We start from the raw sequence: 22,568 nt of genomic DNA on the forward strand, positions 1-22,568 counted from the left end.
AGCAGGTGGAGTGTGAGAGGGAGAAGCAGGCTTCCCGCCAAGCAGGGCGCCCGGCGTGGGGCTCAATCCCGGGACCCTGGGATCATGAACTGAGTCGAAGGCAGACACTTAATGACTGAGCCACCCAGGCGCCCCTACTGAATTTTTTGGAAAAGATTTTTGAAAGGAAAAATCCCATACAGTTGCAACCATTGCAAAGAAAATATGAAGACAGAGAATTATTTAAGTGAGGTCCTCTCTAAGGCTGTGAACTTCCTGAGGGAGGAAACCAAGCTGGCTTACTATCATTGCTATTATCATCACCATCATCATGTCATGTGACAATATGTAAATGTCACATGAGTGTTCCAGGCACTGTACTATGCATTTTACTTAATTCTCTGAACAATCCTGGGGCTCCTGGGTGGCTCCCCCCTTCTCTCTCTCGCTCTCAAATAAAAACTCTTAAAAAAAATATTTTGCTTTCAAGTAATCTCTATACCCAACATGGGGCCTGAACCCTCAACCCCAACATCAAGAGACCAACACTCTCTGACTGAGCCAGCCAGGCGCCCCTTAACAGCACTTATCCTTCTAATACTAAGCTACCCTACTTCTACCTCCAACATGGTACTGGTAATTTTACACTAGAAAACTTTTTTTATTAAGTGGCAGTTCGCTTTTGGGTCAGCCTTTTTTTTTTTCAAGATTTTGTTTTGTTTTGTTTTAAAGTAATCTCTATACCCAACATGGGGACCGAACTTACAACCCTGAGATCAAGAGACGCATGCTCTACCGACTGAGCCAGCCAGGCACCCCTGGGTAAGTCTTTTCTTAAGTAAACAATATTTTCAAACGTAGGTCCTTTTTATTTAATTTTTTAAAATTACTTTATTTTTTAAAAGTATTTATTTAATTTTTTAAAATTACTTTATTTTTTAAAAGTAATCTCTCTGCCCTACATGGGGCTTGAACTCACAACACAGAGATCAAGCGTTACATGTTCTATCGACTGTGCCAGCCAAGCACTCCTAAGTCTTTTTTATTGTTTTAAAAATCATTACATTACATTGATTTGTGTAAATCTGATCAACACAGATTACACTTATCTGCTGTTTTACAGGATCGGCAGTGGAGGAACACAAATTCGAAAGCTCACCTGCGAAGCCGTTAGTGTTTCCAGTTTATGAAGTCTCTGAAGGATGTTCTGCATGTCCTCCTGCAGGCGCAGGAGGACGAGAGCAATCTGTTCATTGAGGCTGCCTCTTGACCCTCTGTCGGAGCCCCAGCGTTCCCCATCACCTCCGCTTCCTACTTGCCGACCCTTGGGTCCTTCGCTCATGTGTGGCAGTCTATGCCCTATTTTAAGACAGCAAAATAAGGGAGTTTTAAATAATTCTTATAGAAGTAGCAATAGTGCGTTTTACTCATTTTCCTCTATTATTTCTTTGAGTTCTAAATCTCCAAAGTGGAGTGGAAGCAATCAGGAAGTACACAAAAGACAGAGAGAAAAGAAGTAGATATATAAGCTTCTATTTGTATTAATATACTCAATGTTTTTCTTGCTAAGGTTTTATAATGTACTTATTACACTAGCACATGACGAAATGCATGTAATTCACACATAATTTACATACTTGGGGTGCATTCTCAAAAATTCCTTACTAATGGGGCACCTGGGTGGCTCAGTCGTTAGGTGTCTGGCTTCAGCTCAGGTCATGGTCTCAGGGTTCTGGGATCGAGCCCCACTTCGGGCTCCCTGCTCGGTGGGAAGCCTGCTTCTCCCTCTCCCACTCCCCCTGCTTGTGTTCCTGCTCTTGCTGTGTCTCTCTCTGTCACATAAATAAATAAAATCTTTTAAAAAAAATTAAAAATTAAAAAAATAAATTCTTGCCCAAATTTCTGATTTCTTTAGGAAAAACAGAATCAAAAAAGAAGAATTACTGGGTCAAAGGATGACAACTCTGTAGAGGTTCTTCTTTTTTTTTTTTTTTTTTGAGAGCCAGAGAGAGCATGAGCAGGGGGAAGAGCAGAGGGAGAGGGAGAAGCAGACTCCTCACTGAGGGTGCCTGATGCAGGGCTCGATCCCAGAACACTGGGATCATTACCTGAGCTGAAGGCAGATGCCCAACCCACTGAGCCATGCAGGCGCCCCTTTGTAGAGGTTCTCAATGAGTGTTGCCAAGTTATTTTTCAGAAAGGCTGTAACAGTTTTACATTGCAGCATATAAAAAGTACTACTGTGCAGAAATGGAATATTACAAGTTCTTATCTGTTTGCTAATACAGCGGGTAAGTTTTGTTTGTTTGTTTTAAATAATAAATAGGAAACTGTTTACCTCGTTGCCCTGTGGCACCCTGGAGCCCTAGAGCGGCAGCAGGATTCCCAAAGGTGACCTTGCATCAAGCAGTGTTTTTGTAAAAGTGATCTTGCTAGAGAAACGGAACTGGGGCTGTTTACCAGGTGAAACCCCAAAGAGAACACCGAGGTGCTTATGCCATTTCAAGACTTTACTCTTGTATTGAAAGGAAGTAAGTTTTGAAGTGGTTCTTCAGCTTTCAGGAAAGGACCACTTCAGCTATTGGTATGGAATTTGCAAGGGGGAAAAAAGTGGGAAATCTGGTTGGAGGCTTGGTTTTTTCCTGCATCCCTAAGAGACTGAGATATCCCTAAGAGACTGAGGGCCTGTTGGAGGGTAAGGAAGGCTCTAGAGAATTAGTCCCATCTCTGCTCACTTTACAATATCCTATGTCACAGTCAGCTTTCAAACCAGCCTTCACAAAGACAGGATTAATCAGACCATTCCCATGTGATGGTAATCCCCACCGCCAGTCACGCAATCCAACGATTCATTTTTTTCCTTTTGGAGCACTTATCACATTTGCAACCAATCTGAATTATGGACTTATTCACTGTCAGCTCCCCTTTACTAGAACATGAGCTCTGTGGAAGGAGGGACTATCTCGTTCTCTACAGCATCCCCAGGAACCCAGAACAGAGCCTGACAAAGAACAGCTCAATAATACTTGTTCAATGCTGAGGCAGATTTACTGTGAAGCTCGTGAAGCTTAACTTCAGGGTCTGGCACTTTTATGAACCCCTGTGATTGCCGGGAGTTGTGGTGTTTTATAGGTGGGGTGAAGTCAGGTTATAAATCAGAAGCCTTTCGGGCGCCTGGGTGGCTCAGTTGGTTACGTGACTGCCTTCGGCTCAGGTCATGATCCTGGAGTCCTGGGATCGAGTCCCACATCGGGCTCCCTGCTCAGCGGGGAGTCTGCTTCTCCCTTTGACCCTCTTCCCTCTCATGCTCTCTATCTCTCATTTTCTCTCTCTCAAATAAATAAATAAAATCTTAAAAAAAAATAAATTGGAAGCCTTTCATACATACAATTTTGGTAAACTGCTTAAAGAAAGGGACCTGAATCCAAGGCTCTAGTAATAGGTTGTGATCTTTCTCTTCTTCGTTAAATATTTACCATTCGGTACGTGTTCAAATGGCTAGTGTTTGAACAATAATTTTCTTTCTTTTTCTTAAATATTTTATTTATATATTTGAGAGAGAGAGAGAGAGAGCACGAGCAGAGGGGAGGGGCAGAGAGAGAGGGAGCAGACTCCCCGCTGAGCAGGGAGCCCGATGCGGGACTCGATCCCAGGACCCTGGGATCATGACCTGAGCTGAAAGCAGACACTTAACCAACTGAGCCACCCAGGAGCCCTAAACAATAATTTTCTTAATACCATCAATTCTCTCTTTTTTCCTCCTATGTCTTCAATTGTTTTATGCAGATTTTTTTTCAACTGGACACACAGATAATCCTTTCACTTTTTATGATCTCATGAAATTATATAGGGATTTTCCTTTTTTTCAGCGTATAACATCATGATTTAATATTTGTATATATTGCAAAATAATCACCACAATAAGTCCAGTTAATATCTGTCACCAAACAGTTACAGATTGTTTTTCCTTGTGGTATCTTTTAAGATTTACTATCTTAGCAACTTTCAAATACCCAATACAGTATGATTCATGATCGTCACCATGGTGTACATCATATCCCCATGACTTCCTTATTTTAGAAGTGGAAGTTTTTATCTTTGACCCTTGTCCCATTTCACATCCCCTGCACCTCTGCCTCTGGCAATGATCAATCTATCTATTCTCTATCTATAAGCTTAGTCTTTTTTCTTAGACTACGTATGAGATCATATGGTATTTATCTTTCCGTTAATTCTCTTTTTGGACAGTATCCATTCATTCCTAACTATGAACAACTATAAATTAATACATACTTACTTTTCTTCCCCATTCAACTCTATTCTGTTACCTGATCACAGTACTATTCTTAATGTTTACCTTTGTATTGTTAAATGTTCTTTATCTCTACTTCTTGATTTGTCAGCTATCTTTTCATTTCAGTAAGGAAATGTGGAAAAGACAGAATTCAAATTTTTACCTACAGTAGCAAATAAAAGCAGAAAGGCAGCTAGAGGAACCTGTAAGCAATTGCTCGGGGGAAGGGGGGTGACAGAACATAAATTTGGCTACCTCAGAAAACTGCATGAAAGATGGAGAAATAGGGATGTTCCCCACCCCCCAACCGGTACCTTCAGAGACCAAACTACTATGCCTTGTAGAATCTAAGGAGAGAACCATGCATAAAGAAAAATGGTCAAATGTTATGTAAGGATAATTTTTAACATCTCCTTTGTAGGTGGATTAGTTCTAACGTCTCTCCCATCTGAAACTTTCCCGTTTTACTAATTCGTTTATAAAGAGTCAGTGAGAACAAAAAAGAATACACACCTCTCCCTCTTCTGACATTAGGGCAGTCCGCATTTTCTCCACCCTGTCTCTCACGGTGTGGTGCTCCGCTGTTACTCCGGCCATCTTCTCCTCCATGCTTTACTTCACCTTTTCCTTCAATGGCTACCACCTGCAGTTCCCCAATGTTGCCATTTCCAGGAGATCCTTCTTCAGGAAAAGCAGAATTTTCCACGGGCTGATGGGATCACCATCCAGGTAATATTGAAATGGTCCGTTGTTTGATGTAAAGCTGTCTAAAGACTACAAATTTAAAACAATACTTAGTTAAAAACTATAAACATAAATTTTTACGATAATAGAATTACTGTTCTTATAAAACTTTTTTCATGTTATGATAGGAAATATTTTTCTAAAACGGTATTCATCTACTGCTTCCTATGTGTCGGGAAGAAACGGGATGGAAATGATTTAGCCGTGAGCAAAGACTTGAGTAGTTTTGACAATGAATTGTTCTCATGGGTCAGTCATTCATCCAAGAGATTTTTTAAAAAATGTCTAATCTTGGGAACACCTGAGTGGCTCAGACGGTTAAAAATGTCTACTCTTATTCTAGTTACTATGCTAAACTCTAAGGATAAGAGTTAAAAATCTCTGTCTGCAAGAGGCTTCTTAGTCTTGGTAAGGGAGTGAAAGAAGTTAAGATCACTACAACATAGTTTGATAAGTGTTATGAAAAAGACAGACAATGGGCGCTCGCTACAGGAACTCACGCGAGGGGCGCCGTACTGGGGCTGAGTGGAGGCTTCCTAGATGAAATGATATGAACTAAGTAACTTGGCCATAAAAAAGGAATGAAATTTGGCCATTCTCAACAACACGGATGGACCTAGAGGGTATTAGGCTAAGTGAAATAAGTCAGACGGAGAAAGACAAATACTGTATGATTTCACTTATGTGTGGAGTCTGAAAAGCAAACAAAAGCCAACAACTCTTAAATACAGAAAACTAACTGGTGGTTGCTAGAGGGGAGGTGGATGTGGCAGGGATGGGTGAAATAGATAAAGGGGATTAACAGCTACAAACTTCCAGCTGGAAAATAAAGAAGTCTCAGAGGTGGAAAGTATAGCATAAGAAATACAGTCAACAATATTGTAATAGAGTTGTATGGTAACTATACTTATCGTGGTGAGCACCGAGTAAGTAATGTACAGAATCATTGAATCAACATGTTGTACACCTAAAACTAATATAATATTGTATGTTAATTATACTTTAAAAAATAAGTCAGTGTGAAGAACAGATTTATTTGAAAATTATTCACTTTTCTTGACTGTCAATCAATGTTTCAAACATAGGGACTAGCTTTAAGAGTTTACCCTCTGTCTCCCCATCCCACCTCCCTCAGAGTATTTACAAATATAAATATATGATAAATGACAATGTTTAAATATTTTTTGATATTCAGGAATATTATATAGTTTTAAAATCACAAAAATAATTTTAAATACAAATGTTTAAACATTTTATAGGTATATTTTCAAAGTGATGAACGTGTACATCTGCTATTAAAAGACGCAAGGGGGCGCCTGGGTGGCTTGGTCATTAAGCCACTGCCTTCAGCTCAGGTCAGGATCCCGGGGTCCTGGGATCGAGCCCCACGTTGGGCTCCCTGCTCAGCGGGAAGCCTGCTTCTCCCTCTCCCACTCCCCCTGCTTGTGTGCCCTCTCTCGCTGTCTCTCTCTCTGTCAAATAAATAAATTTAAAAAATCTTAAAAAAAAGAAGTTATGCAGGGTGCCTGGGTGGTTCAGTTCGTTGAGGTCATAATCTGAGGGTTGTGAGATTGAGCCCCACATCAGGCTTGAACTGGGTGTGGAGTCTGCTTGAGGTTCTCTCCCTCCCTCTCACTCTGCCCCTCCCCCCACCTCCCACATGCATGCTCTCTAAAAAAATAATAATAATAAAAATAAAATAAAAAAGTAAAAAATAAATAAAAGAAGTTATACACTGAATTCCGATATATCACTTTGAAAATTTACCAATTAAAAAATGTCATTTTTACCTCTTCTTGTCCAAGTTGCTCCATGGAATCACAGTAAACTTCACTGTCTGAATCACTTGTCAAATGATGAATTCCTGAAACATCTTCAACATGATCATCATTTACATCTAAAAATGAACAAATGATGGAAGAATTATTCTCTAATTGAAGAAAAATGCATTTATTTCATTCTCAAAATTTATCAGCTCATATATTTTCATACTGAAGACAAATTTGATTTATTAAGCCATATTTTTTCTTTTAACTTAACAAAACTAAATTTAGTTGATAATTTTTATTTGAAAAGATTATAGTTTATCATGTAATTACACAATGACACTGTCCATATCAAACTGTACAAAACTTAATAACCTTGTAAGAGAAAATTGACTACCAGCTAGGAGGCCTAAATTGGTATGCAACTATACAAGTTCAGTTGTTATATTAAGTAAGTTTATTTCCTGGTTTCTTTTTTTTTTTTTAAGATTTTATTTTTATTTTTATCATGACCTGAGCCGAAGACAGACGCTTAACAACTGAGCCATCCAGGCGCCCCTATTTCCTGGTTTCTTGACTGAATTGCAGCAGTGTTCATAATTCATCAACTACATACTATAGGCTCACCCCTAGAGTCCTAAGATATGAAAAGATTATAACTTATCTTGCTGAACGGAAAGCAAAGCCATCATATAATCACAGTTTAGGTTAAAAGAAACATCAGGAATAAAAGTTAAAAATTTCAAAATTTTAGGGGCGCCTGAGTGGCTTAGTCGTTAAGCATCTGCCTTCGGCTCAGGTCATGATCCCAGGGTCCTGGGATCAAGCCCCACATTGGGCTCCCTGCTCCGCGGGAAGCCTGCTTCTCCCTCTCCCACTCCCTCTGCTTGTGCTCCCTCTTTCACTGTGTTTCTCTGTGTCAAATAAATAAATAAAATCTTTAAAAAAATTTTTTTTCAAAATTTTATTTTAAAATGCCAAGCAACACAATAAAAAAGTCTCAATAAAAATATAAAAGTTGCCCCTAATTCCACTATCTTTCAAAGCTATACACCCTTATAATATTAATAAACCCTAAGATATTCCTGAATAAGAGATTTTTATGGGAACTCCTTCCTTCCTTCCTTCTTTCCTTCCTTCCTTTCTCTCTCTCTCCCCTCCCTCCCTCCCTTACTTCCTTCTTTCTTTTTTTCAGTAGGCTTCCTGCCCAGTACAAAGCCCAATGTGTGCTCACGACGCCAAGATCAAGACCCACGCCTAGATCAAGAGTCAAACACCCAACTTCCTGAACCACCCAGGTGCCTCCTGAATAAGAGGTTTTTAAATTCTAAACTGCTCCTAAACATCCTAAAATAATGAAAACAGTATTCCATTCATAGGAAAGAAGCTGGACAGATAATTATGATGGGACAATACCTTGAAGAATGCACATAGCATCTTTTCCAGTTTGCTCCAAGTTTTCATCTACAGCCTTTATTTCTTCAGCACTTCTGCCATTCAAGGAAGAACCGGCATGAATGTCATTCTGTGTATCCTGAGCAGAGTTGTCTTTATTACAGCCATTAGTAACAATGATTTCCAAATTCTTATGGTCTGCAGATTTCTTCATCATTTTCTTATCTTTTATAAGAAAGTAGGGAGATTCACAAAAGTTCACAGCAGGTCAATTTCTGTATATATGTTCTAATATCAAGTAATCATTTCTCCAACCTACCATAATCCCTTTGATCAGTTTCCTACTTGGAACAGAGAGATGGAGTACTCCTTGAAAAGGGGTTTATTATATGCTGAGAGCACACTCAAAACTGCTTCATTTCCCTGAAAATCTTCTAGAAGCTATTTTACTTTATTTTATTTTATTTTATTAAGTATGCTCCACACCCAACATGGGGCTCGAACTCACAACCCCAAGATCAAGAGTCACATGCTCTACCAACTGAGCCAGCCAGGCTTCCCTAGAACCCCTTTTAAAAGATAACCTCGCGGGGCACCTGGGTGGCTCAGTTGTTTAAGCGGCTGCCTTCAGCTCCGGTCATGATCCCAGGGTCCTGGGATCGAGCCTTGCATCGGGCTCCCTGCTCGGCGGGAAGCCTGCTTCTCCCTCTCCCACTCCCCCTGCTTGTGGTTCCCTCTCTCACGGTCTCTCTCTCTGTCAAATAAACAAATAAAATCATTAAAAAAATAAAAATAAAAAATAAATAAAAGATAACCTCTTAAGGTCTTTACATTCTCTCAAGCATAGGCAAATTGCCTTACAAGACCCAGCAGTACAAAGGGGTCCACATAGTCAATAAAAATATCCTTCAAAGAAGGTATTATTTGTCATATCTTTCTAGAGAGTAAAAGCAAAACTAAGTTGTGCCATTTGTTTTAGTGTCTTCCTGCCTCCCCTTTCTCAAATAGTCTTCCCCAGAATCACTGGTATTCTTACTAACAAGCTGCCCCCCTGTGCAGTACCTCATGACTCCAATGTCCCCTCTTCATCAATCCAATTCTCTAGATTCCATTCTATTCTTGATAAAGTCTGAGAGTTTAACCTGTCTCCTCTCCTTGGTAACATATGCACAGTCATATGTGGAACAATACTTAAAATGAATACATCTCTTCTTTTGTTTAAGTAAATTCTATGCTCAACATGGGGCTTGAACTCATGACTCTGAGGTCAACAGTCGCATGCTCTACTGACTGAGTCAGCCAGGCGCTCCATAAAATGAATACATTTGTAATGCAGCGTTTCAGGCGTTACATTTAGAAAAGTGGTCTATTCTTGTTAGTGTTCAATTCCATCTATTCTATCTATGCACAAAGTTGACTGTTCCCGTACTTTTGGCCCACAAAAAACTTGGTTATAAGGTCATTAGCCCACATCCCACCATACACACCATTCTCATACAACACCAAATCAGCCCAAAACGCTCCATATTTTACTTTATTTTATTCCTTTTAAGGATTTTATTTATTTATTTGACAAAGAGAGAGAGAGAGCCAGAGAGCACAAGCGGCGGGGGGTGGGGGTGGGGGGGGGATGGCAGAGGGAGAGGGAGAAGCAGGCTTCCCGCAGAGCAGGGAGCCCTATGCAGGGCTCGATCCCAGGACCTCAGGATCATGACCTGAGCTGAAGGCAGACGCTCCACCGACTGAGCCACCCAGGTGCCCCCATACTTTATTTACTTTAATGTTAAATTATTAGCTCATCATCCAAAGATTACCATTATCACTTTGTTCTGCTCCTTTCACTTCTTCTTGGGCCTCTTCTTCCTCAGACTCAGCTCCACTATCACTGCTTTCAGCTTTACCATTAACAGTTTTGGCATTTGGAGTAGAAGTTAGAACATTACCAAGATCTAAAATATGAAATGATCACTTAATCACTAGTGCTATAACATACAATAAGGCTGTAATTTACAAATTATACTGTCATTTACAAATAATAAAATAATTTGGATAAAACTTAAAATTTTTCTTATTCTTTTCTTTGACTATAAGTATACATATATTACATAAATAAACTTCAAGTATCAGTTTACAACAAAAATGACAAAGCTATCTTAAATCCTTTCTAAACAAGACAGAGAATGTTATTTTTAAGTTAATTATCAATCAAAATAGTAAAGTTAGAGATGAATGATCTTCTTTATACACAGTAAATGAAGAGACAGTTCCTATATGCTAGCATACTGAAAACAAATATAACAATCTCATCAATATTATAATGGAACTACATTTTAAAATTCTTTCATCCTTTTATTGCCTTTAAGATTTTATATTTATCGTTTTTTTAAAGCATCAGTTAATGTGATCAATCACTTAAAAAGGCACATACATTGTCATACTGGCCAGTCAAATTTTGAGGGTAAATACATCAGAACTTCTCAAACATTAACATGCACAGGAATCACCTGAGATCCAGTTAAAATGCAGATTCTGAATCTGTAAGTCTGGAGTGATATAAGATTCTGCATTTCTGTAAAGCTCCCCTGTGATGCCAATGCTGTTGGTGACTGGACCTCATTTTGAGATATAGGGAATTACATTTCTTTTTTTTTTTTTTTAAAGATTTTATTTATTTATTTGACAGAGAGAGACAGCGCGGGAAGGAACACAAGCAAGGGAAGTGGGAGAGGGAGAAGCAGGCTCCACATAGAGCAGGGAGCCCGATGCGGGGCTCGATCCCAGGACCCTGGAATCATGACCCAAGCCGAAGGCAGACGCTTAATGACTGAGCCACCCAGGTGCCCCTATAGGGAATTACATTTCCATCGCTCTTTAAGATAATAAAGGCCTCTTACATGGTTACTGGCCAAAAACAGTGGTCTCCCTCCATAAACTTTTGGGCTCATTTTCACTTGCTCAAATGCATTTTGGATGCTTCCCTGCATCCCAAACAACATATTAAATTTCAAAATCTCCATACATCTTAAACAGGAACAAAAGAGTAAGAACTCAACTCTACCATTGCCATTGTGTTCTACTCTCTTTTAGAGAACCATGCAGCATCATAGTTTATGAATCTCCTTGTTCTCTCCCTGACAACCAGAAAAAGCAAGACTAAGAAAAAAAAAAAAAACGAAAGAAACAAAAAAACAAAACCTTGAAAACAAGAAAAAAAACTAACCAAAAAAACCAAAGAAACAAAAACGCCCACCAGGCATGGACATCTCCAACAAAACTAAGCAACAGGGAACCCTTTAAGCCCCCATCAAACGGATGGTTGTAGCAAAACTACTTGAGAGCAGCAAAAGCAGCATTACAGCAGTTCTGTGATGAGAGGTGTAGAAAGCACAGAGAATTACTAGCAAGCCCTACTCAACGTCCAAAAATCAGTTAATGTAGTACACCATACTAACAGAATAAAGGACAAAAGCCACATGATTATCACAATAGATGCAGATAAAGCATTTGACAAAAATCAAATACTTTCATGATAATAACGCTGAAGAAATTAAAAATACAAGAGAATTTCCTCAATCTGATAAAGGGCATCTACAAAAATTCACAACGAGCCTCATAATTAATGTTAAATGACTGAATGTTTTTTGCTCCTAAAATAAGGAAGAAAACAGAGGTCTGCTTTTGCCATCTCTATTTAATATGGTACTGGAAGTTCTTGCCATGGCAATTAGATAAGAAAAATAAATAAAAGGCACCCAGATTGAAAAGGAAAAAGTAAAATGGCCTATGTTTGCAAATGTCATGCTCTTGTATACATGAAATCCTAAGGAATCTACAAAAAAAACCTACTAGAACTAACAAAGGGTTCAGTGAGACTGCAGGATACAAGATCAATAAACAAAACAAAAAAGAAACAAACAAACAAAAAAACCAGATTGTATTTCTACAATCTAACAGTGAACAGTCCAAAAATGAAATTAGAAAATAATCTATAATAGCAGCAGAAAAAATAAAATGCTCAGCAGTACACTTGATAAAAGAAGGTGTAAGAATTTTATACTGCAAATGGACAAAACACTGCCAAAAGAAATTAAAAAACTAAATAAATGGTTTGGAAGACAATACTGTTGTGATGACAATACTCCTCAAAATGACCTACAATCCGTTGCAATCCCTATGAGAATCCCAGGTGACCCTTTCTGCAAAAAATTGACAAGCTGATTCTATAATTCAAATGGAAATGCAAAGAATCCAGGATGGTCAAAACAATCCTGAAAAAGGATAAAGTTGGACAGTTCATACTTCCTGATTTCAAAACTATGTACGTATATTATGAAAAAGCCCGTATGAAATAGATACATCTGTTCTACGAGCCTAAGTGGCTACTTTTAATACCACTCTTTGTTAAAAAAAAAAAAAAGGTCAAGATTGCAAACTATGAAACACCCATATACTTTGACCTTGGCTATTAGATTTCTAATATTATTTCTTACAGATATACCTAACCCATATATTAAATGACATTTGTACAGGGTTACTTTCGGCAGCATTTTCTGAAGATTAGAAGAGGAAACAAATATAACACTCTATGTTAACTAGACTGAAATTAAAATAAAAAACTTAACATTCCCTTAGAATATTACAGATTAAATAAATTATGGTATAGGTCCACATCCCTTATAACACTTGGATCCAGATATGATTTAAAATCCAGTTTTCTAATTTTGCAAAGGTCATATACTATAGGTCCTATATATTATGTAACACCTTCAACAGAGTCTAAGGCAGCTCCCACTAAAAAACAATAATAAATAAAGTTTTGACAGCAACACATATGAATAGTCACACAGAATAAAGATTTAAAATAGCCTCATCTCATTTCAGCTCAGGGTCTGCTGCTCAATTAGTCCATGTTCAGCTCTTAATTTTAAAGATACAAGTGGCCACATTAAAACTGTGTATAAGCTGAAAAATATGCAAAACTGATATAGGATTTTGGTTGCCTAAAGTAAATGTTTTGCTCTCAAATGAGTTACAAAAAAAAAATCTGGTTTATTAAGCTTTTTGAATTTTTTAAATTATAGCTTAGGGATTATGGACCTGAGCCTTTATTATCATTATTCATTTTTCCTTGTCTTTATAATTAGTTGTTCAACATTTGCCTCCGGGCCAGCTTAAATACAACTAAAAACAGGTCCACATTTATTCTCCTCTGAATCCTAGAAACATGCTTCACACAGAGGAAATACTTAATATTTTTTCTGCATTGACTAGCATGAATTACATGGAAGATTATTCAAAATTTGATTCCTTTAGGCAAATCAGCTATGGAGGATGTGGTTATATGAGCGTTATGCTCAGTGAGCATATCAGTTACTATTGCAGACACAAACTGTAGATCTTATGACAGATAGGAATTCGTAAAAGATACCTTGTAAATAGGGAAGCCAGGAAAATAAAACATATATAATTTTCATTTGAAATAATTCTAACAGGCTCATTTCACTCTGCTTTCTAAAAAAAAAAAAATTTAAACAGCAAAAATGCCAGCAAATTTGCCTATTATTCAACTCCTGCTAGTATGTAAAAGATAAGTCTTTCAATTCTTTCCTGAGAACACGAAATTAGAATCTAAAAACAAAGTCCAAGCTAAGTGAATTCACTGATGTCTTGTTTTAGGTTACCACACTATGTAGTTAAACCATACTATAACATATCCATGTTAAAATTAGCTAGAAAACCATTTTAGCCATGGCACTGTTAATGTAATCCAGAAAGCGAATCAGAAAGTATGATCTATCAAAATAAAATCATGAATTCTGTTACAATTCTGTATATACTTAGTGAGCCACCCGTCATGTTTTAATAATTGAAGGGTTAAAACTTAAGCATTTATAATATTTTTTAACTTTATGCAATATATTTGCTTGGAATGAAAACTCTTGAGTGACAAGCTTTTAAGTTATATAAATTTGTGAAAAATCTTTTGGCATGTAAATTTTAAACAAAATGTTTACATGGATGTCATTATTCCTACCTTCTAAGTATTTAGAGATTTTCTCCAGTCGGACTAGCATGTGAAAGTAAAAAAAAATTAGACATATAAATATTAATGCATGCATAATATATCAGTTGCTGGATTAAAAACAAGGTAAGACAGTCCAACCTGAGGTTAAATCAGTTCTACCACTCTTTTTGTCTTCTACAATTTCATAAAATGGACCTATGACATGTAGCAACTCTTCAACTTTCTCAGTCATAGGCATAGTTTCAAGAATCTGTAATTAAAAGAAACAAATCTTGTGAAATCACAAACTACTAATCTCATATACACTAGTACCAAATAATATAATATTTACAATTTATTTAGTAATATTTCTGAGATCTGGTGTTCATTTATCGATTCCCCAAAGTATCTATATTAATTACATACTTAAAGTGTATACTCTCCTAGAAAAGTTTCAAGCATATTAAGGATTTAAAAGTGTCTTCATTTTGAAGACTGTTTTACATAGGCTTCTTTTAAAATTTTACACAATAACCTATAAATTGTGCATTAAAAACTAAGGGCACTAATGTTAAATACAACAGAAAATTCTGGGGTTAGAGTAAAATTATTTTGTCTGTTCTTTAAGGTAGTGTTTCTAAAAGGGCACAAAAGGAAAGTAGGAAGTGGTCAACACTTTCAGTCACCTTCACACCTATGGGCCAATTTAGAATCACCAAATTTAAAGAGCAAGGTAAACTAACTGAAAAGGCATTCAAATAAATAGTCATCAACTGGTAACTGATAAAAGAAAATATTTCCATATAGGACATATTTTGTAGATATTTAAAAAGAATAAGGTTAGGGCGCCTGGGTGGCTCAGTCAGTTAAACATTTGCCTTCAGCTCAGGTCGTGATCCCAGGGTGCTGGGATCAAATTCCACATCGGGCTCCCTGCTCCGTGGGGAGCCTGCTTCTCCCTCTGCCTCTCTCTCATTCTGTCTCTCATGAATAAATAAATAAAACCTTTAAAAGAAATAATTAAAAAAAAAGAATAAGGTTAGCTTCGTGCATGCTGATGGGAAAACATCTGAATTTTTTTTACAGGTAAAAGGTAGTTAGTGAACAGTAGTAGGATGATACCATCATTAGTTTTTTTCTCTTTTTAAAGAAGAAGATATAGATACATATATGTGTTTTCTGAATCAATCTACAAAATAGAATTAAAAGTAATTATCACTTAAACAATTAAAATGGAGGAATAGGGAAGACTCACTTTTCATCTTATACTTTTTTGATGTTTGGATTTTTTTCATTTACATATATTACTTTTATTACTAAGATGAACACATTTATTACTTAAAGCAACCAAAATCCTCTATCATTTTTGCATATTTTTCAGCTTACACACAGTTTTAAAGCGGCCACTAGTATATTTAAAATTAAGAACCACCTTAGACTCCTCCGTCACTCTCCCTGCTTTATTGTTTGCTTACTGCCTATCTTTCGCAATACAATGTAACCTCAGTGGAACAAGGCCTTCATCTGTTTTTCATCACTCCTGTATTCCCAGCATCTAGCACATACAAGGAATTTAATAAACAAGACGGGGGTGTGTTGACAGATTATACAGAATGAACTATGCCAGCCAAATCTCAGTCTAGGTAACTACTCCTTAACCCCAGAGAAGATTTCATTTACAGTATAGGTGAACTAAATCAAGTCAATTGGATTGTAACCTATCCAAATGAAGACTATTTGGTGAGCTGCACAGACTCTAAAAACAGCATCCAAAGCACAATAATTTTTCTAGGTTTCTCTAGCACATTTCCTTTCCTTCTCTAGCACATCAATTCTGTATGATGAAAATATCCTATCAAAGGTATAGATACACTGTATTGTAAAGCAAACAAAGATGAAATTCTGCAGTTGTTTTGTTTTTTGTTTTTTTTGGTCAGATGAACACATCTTTTAATGTCATCCAAATCTCAAGTGTTCTACACTCTGTTCAGTAGACAATGTTACAGTATCTCAAGTGCCTCTGACATTTTGAGGAGTGTCTTATATCTCAATCCTGAGCCTGTTGTGCAGTAGAAGAGTATAACACCCACTGTAACTTAAGGAATTAGCGTTCTGGGGAAGAAAAAAAAAAAGAAATTAGCATTCTGGTTTTTCTCTAAATCTCCAAAAGATGGTTATTATCACTCAAGCCTTAAAAAGAGAAAGCCAATGTTCTGCACTTGTGGAGCTACAGACCAGACCTTCAGCCATGGTAACTTTCAGGTTCCATCCTTTATGAGAATCTGTTCTAATCTTCCCTTTAGTATAGTGATTATCCCATCCTCTTAAAATCCTGAAATAATTAGTCTGGGGTTATGCTGGGGCATTTTTTTTTTTTTAAACAAGATCACCCTAGTGATTTCAATGTGCAGCCAGAGTTGAGTATACCGATCTCTCTTTAAATCCAACAGACATACTGCATATTATTCAAGTTCTGGCTGAATTCTCCAGAAATCCTCATTAAGAAAGCCTATAAAATTGGGGGGCGGCTGGCTGGCTCAGTCAGTAGAACATGCGACTCTTGATTGTGGGGTTATAATTTCGAGCCCCACACTGGGTGTAGAGGTTCTTTTTTTTTTTAATGATTTTATTTCTTTATTTGACAGAGAGAGACACAGCAAGAGAGGGAACACAAGCAGGGGGAGTGAGAGAGGGATAAGCAGGCTTCCTGTGGAGCAGGGGGCCCGATGCGGGGCTCGATCCCAGAACCCTGGGATCATGACCTGGGCCAAAGGCAGACGCTTAACGACTGAGCCACCCAGGTGCCCCTGGGTGTAGAGGTTCTTAAAAATAAAAATCTTTAAAACAAAAACAAAAAAAGAAAGCTTGTAAAATTTGTACAGAAAATAAAATTTTATATTTCCTTTTGATTATGAATCAAAATTAACTTTATTTAAAGAACTATGGATTATTTCCCACAAACCACATTATTCTGTTCTCTCAAAGCTAAAATCCCATTAAATTATTTTAAAAGAATTTTTGATTCCAGCAACTTTTTCAGTGATACTTCACTGGACAGTTTATAAATTACAAAACGCAATTTTCCACAAAACATTACCTATTAAAAGATATAAATGAAATTGATAAGTTCCTTAAACATTTGAAGGCAAAAACATAGAATGAAATGTATACTAAAAGAGTAATTCTAAAGAGCAATAGCACAGTGGACTATATTTACAAATATAATTTAAAAACTGGTTCAAGGGGCGCCTGGGTGGCTCAGTCGGTTGAGCGGCTGCCTTCGGCTCAGGTCACAATCCCAGGGTCCTGGGATCGAGCCCCACGTCAGGCTCCTTCCTCAGCGGGGAGCCTGCTTCTCCCTCTCCCTCTGCCTGCCACTCCACCTGCTTGTGCTCTCCCTCTCTCTATCTCTGTCAAATAAATATAAAAAATAATAATAATAAAAAAAACTGGTTCAATTAGTAAATTATTGCAATTAGAAAAAGTCCCGGGGCACCCAGGTGGCTCAACCGGTTAAGTGTCTGCCTTTGGCTCCTGGGATCTAGCGCAGCATCAGGCTCCCTGCTCAGCCTGCTTCTCCCTCTCCCTCTGCCTCTCCCAATCTCTCGCAAATAAATAAATAAATAAATAAATAAAATCTTTAAAAAAATAAAAAAAGCCCCAAATTCAGTGATCAAATCTTTGGGACAATGTACTACCCCACACCATTATTTATTTATTAATTTTTTTTTTAAAGATTTTATTTATTTATTTGAGAGAGAGAGAATGAGAGATAGAGAGCACAAGAGGGAAGAGGGTCAGAGGGAGAAGCAGACTCCCTGCTGAGCAGGGAGCCCAATGTGGGACTCGATCCCGGGACTCCAGGATCATGGCCTGAGCCGAAGGCAGTTGCTTAACTAACTGAGCCACCCAGGCGCCCCCCCACACCATTATTTAATACATATATATTTTTTTAAGTAATCTTAATACCCAGCATGGGGCTCAAACTCACAACCCTGAGATCAGGAGTTGCAGACCCTACCAACTGAGCCAGCCAGGTGCCTCTGACCCCCTGAAACATCATTATTTAAAAGCATACAATTTTATCTGCTGATGTCCACAAAAGCAAATCTCTGAAAATACTTTCAAAAACTAATCAAATTTTCAATCGATGGGTATCCTAACATTCTTAGATTTATCTCCAAAAGTTTACTATAAATTTTATTATATTCTCCATATGAAAAATGAAATTTTAAAAGTCTGAATGGAAATAGCTGGTGTATCCTTTCAATTAGAGAAGCAGTTACAGAAATCTATAGGCACAGTTGAAGTATCTTAAGACAACTAAAAGGCAGCAGTTACAGTTTAACTCCATCTCCCTCCCACTTTAAACTGTGGTACATCATGAATTAATCAAACCATATAGGGAAAATGGGTAAATTTTACCTAATGTGTCAATTCAACTTTACATGATAGAAGTGTGTCCTAAAAATTAGAATGATATTTAATGGACTGAGCCATCCAGGTGCCCCAAGAATGATATTTAAAGAAAGAAAAGGAATAGTTACCAAACCGAAAAGACTGTAGATTCTTTTCTCTCTGCTTTTGAAAGGCGCCTTTGTTATTTTGCTACTGATATAGTTAACAGCCAAAAGGACTAAACTCTGCCTTGTTATAGAGAAACCAGGTCCACTAAATAAAAACTGCGAAAATTTAACAAAGGGCACAACTTTGAGCAGTATAGAAGAAAACAAAATAAAACAAAACAAATGAATCTCAATCAACCAAACAAAAATGACTTCTAGAAATTAACACTGCCAAACAATCTGGCAAAAGAAGTATTCCTTTCTACAGATTTTCTTTATGTTCACAGATAATTTATTTAAGATTATCAAACAGACCTAAATTTCACAATTTCTCATCCAGCTCCAAAATAGAAATGGTGCTTTATAAAAAGACACTAAGAGTATCTTTAAAATCCAAGATTTCTTCATAAATTTGCTCCTCAAAACAATCCCTTGAACAGACTTCAAAGAGCTAGTTAGTAAGGAATGCTCTCCTTATTAATTATGAGACATTAAAAGAATCCTTATCTTATTCTGCTTCTGAAGGATCTCTGCATTCACAGAAAACTTTTTTTTAATCTTTTTTTTAAAGATTTTTTTTATTTATTTGACAGAGAGAGAATGAGAGATAGAGAGCACAAGAGGGAAGAGGGTCAGAGGGAGAAGCAGACTCCCTGCTGAGCAGGGAGCCTGATGTGGGACTCGATTCCGGGACTCCAGGATCATGACCTGAGCCGAAGGCAGTCGCTTACCCAACTGAGCCACCCAGGCGCCCCTCTGCATTCACAGAAAAAGGCTTGTTACTAAGAAGTCCTGTGATAGGAATATCTCAATTTGTGGGTCAAACTTGATGAGAACACTGAGGGGCAGGGTTGTTAACTATTTCTCCTAAGTAAAAAGTTCCAAAGCAGAAATGGTTTCAAGACAGCCCAGGTACTTCCCAGATTCCTGAGAAAGGGACTTCAGTACTTCAAAAGATTCCTATTTCCAAACTTTCTGAAGAAGTTGACAGCGGAGAAAGACCGGGAAGATGAAAAAAAAAAAATCACATCATTACAATGTGATCTTAAGGAAAAAACACTGACCTTAAGATGAACACTGAGGAGACAGATAAAGCACTAATAAATTCAATAACTCAGATGTTATATCCTAATATATTATAATCTCTTTGTTCCTTAAAACAAAGCAGCTAATTTGCTTGATAACAAATTAAATTAGAGCTGCTCTGAATATTTTCATTTTCTTCCTTTTTTCTTTAACTCATGATCCTGAGATCAAGATCTGAGCTGAGATCAAGAATCAGATGCTTAACCAACTGAGCCACCCAGGTGCCCCATGAATATTTTCATTTTCTGCTGTGAATTATTTCCCCTACCTTTTTTATTTCTTCAACATATGCAATCATGGCTTCCTCTTTGGTCATATCACCCAATGAACTCCAAGCATCCCTAGAAATGAGAATATCCAAATAACAAAAAGACACATTTTCCAATGGCTCAGAATACAATTTATAGTCAATGCTATAGGGTCATTAATTTAAAACGGGCTCTTTACTTAAAGCCTACACAAAGATATTATGCTCTCAAAGGATCACTTTAAATGTACCATCTTAAAGAATAAGTATCAGAGTAAATAAACTGTCAAATTGAATAGTATTTAAAACTAGTAAATACACAGCCCATCTATAGATTACAGACTACAGATTACAGAGACTATATTATATATACTATAGAGCAGACTCTATAGACTGTTGAAAAATATTTGCTAGGAACTCTTCAAAAATTTTATATTATAAAGAACAGTGACATAAATGAACATTTTAGAACTCTACATGAAATGAACTATCACAGCCATGTTTTAAATGAACAGAAGTTTTGCTTAAAACTGTCCATTAATTTAAACAAGAGTCTAACTTATACACTCAAAAAATACAAGTGGTTTCCTACGTCTAAAAAAACAAAAATGTGAGGCAGAGGACATTTTTAAACCCTTAGATGATGAGAAGAGTCCTTTGAAATTTTTGCCTAAAATGAAAACCTTTCTTTTTACATATTTTTTCCAGAAGCAGTTTAAATCAACCAATGGTCATTTCTGAGGAAAAATCATAAAGTAAATCAATTTTCCTAAAACAGATTAGGTAACATACTGCTATTACATTTAACCTATTATCTATGACTATTCATAAATAACTTAGAGGAAAGTACAGTACTAAGAAATCCTCAAAAGAGTTTAAGGACTTCCAATGCAGTGTAAAGAAATTTAGCCATTGGGCTCCTGTGTGGCTCAGTCAGTTGGGCATCTGCCTTCAGCTCAGGTCATGATCCCGGAGACCTAGGATCAAGCCCTGCATCGGGCTCCCTGCTCAGCAGGGAGTCTTGCTTCTCTCTCTGCCCCTCACCCTGCATGTGCTCTCTCTCTCTCTCAAATAAATAAGTGGAATTAAAAAAAAAAAATTAAGCCATCAAAATGTGTGGCTCTTAAGACATGCTTCACCAATTAGCATACTCTGTTCATAACGTACAGTCTATGTTACAGAGGTATCTCCGGCTATTTTATGATTTTCTTAAGGATATTAAAAATCAAATTTCTATTCAAGTACAGTGGGACAGGAGGAACACAGCCTAGATAAAAAGTTAGCACAGCAGTCCCTTAGTCATACGCCTAGTTATCGTCTAAAGGCTCAAGGCAAACAGTGTCCCTTGGCACGTAAAGTCATTATTTTTCTTGGTAGGTACAAGAGGCAGAAGAGTTTGTTTGTTTAACTGATTTTGGGAGTTGCTCTTCTTACGATAAATGAAAAAAACTCTATCAAAGGAAAGACTAACTGAAAATGATATTTTTTTTATCTTTGATATACCTTTTGGTTCTATCTTCTTCTCTTCCCCAAGACTTTTCTATTTGTATGAAATTGTGTTAAAAGCACATGGAAGATAAAAATTGGATCTAGTACGTTAGAACACTTCTGCTCAGAATAATACATAACCACATAAGTCATATGATAATTATGTCACTAAAATAAAATCCCTTTCATAGCTCTCTATGTGAAATTACCATTTGTATCTTCCAATAGGATCCCAGAATCCAGGCCTTGAAAGTTTACAGGGTCCTTCAGTTGCCTGCTTATACAAGCTATAGAATTTGAGCATCATTTCATTTGTTGGCTGAAATGAACCTATTGGAAACATATTAAATACAGATCACTCGAGAATACAATTGATAATCTAAGGCTAGAAATCAGCTGAGCTATACCAATAGTGATTTTTAAATATTTCATCAATAGTTCAGATAACCTTTTATTTTTGTCTTACAGAAACAAACGTTATGGCTCTGGTAGTTTCTATACTATTTTGATTTAAAAAAACTCAGATTTTTACACTTAAATAACAATGCCTAACATAATCCAGTAAATAAAAGAATAAATGAACAAACATGCCATAGGTGTTATTAAAATAACTGGCAAATGTCATTTAAAAAAAGCAATACATGAAAATAGAGAATAACTGCATTATGCAACTATAATAAGGTATTTTTTATTCAAAGGTTGACAAACCAAACTGACTAGCGTAAATGAAAAAGTTAAATGTACACTCTGCTTAATGGAACCTCCATATTAAGAAATTCAACTCCTCAGGGTGCCTGGGTCGTTCAGTTGGTTGAGCATCTGCCTTCGGCTTAGGTCGTGATCCCAGAGTCCTGGGATCAAGCCTCCAGTCGGGCTCCCTGCTCAGCAGGGAGTCGGCTTCTCCCTTCTTCCCATTCCTGCTCTCTCTCACTATCTCTGTCTCTCTCAAATAAATAAATAAATAAAATATTTTTAAAAAGAAGAAAGAAACTCAATTTTC

At 37.0% G+C, this 22,568-nt stretch overlaps 1 protein-coding gene across 1 annotated transcript in view; it reads right to left on the reverse strand.

The window, feature by feature from the left end:
• ACBD5 (acyl-CoA binding domain containing 5) overlaps positions 1 to 22,568 on the reverse strand; it is a 41,267-nt gene that overhangs the window by 13,965 nt on the left and 4,734 nt on the right. Inside the window, 10 exon segments of the mRNA XM_035729246.1 lie at positions 1,139 to 1,338; positions 4,787 to 4,993; positions 4,996 to 5,047; positions 6,808 to 6,914; positions 8,200 to 8,403; positions 9,993 to 10,127; positions 14,213 to 14,245; positions 14,342 to 14,453; positions 20,102 to 20,174; positions 21,778 to 21,898. Coding sequence (XP_035585139.1) covers positions 1,139 to 1,338; positions 4,787 to 4,993; positions 4,996 to 5,047; positions 6,808 to 6,914; positions 8,200 to 8,403; positions 9,993 to 10,127; positions 14,213 to 14,245; positions 14,342 to 14,453; positions 20,102 to 20,174; positions 21,778 to 21,898 — 1,244 coding nt within the window.

This window comes from Zalophus californianus, chromosome 9 (assembly GCF_009762305.2).
Source record: "Zalophus californianus isolate mZalCal1 chromosome 9, mZalCal1.pri.v2, whole genome shotgun sequence".
NCBI lineage: Eukaryota > Metazoa > Chordata > Mammalia > Carnivora > Otariidae > Zalophus > Zalophus californianus.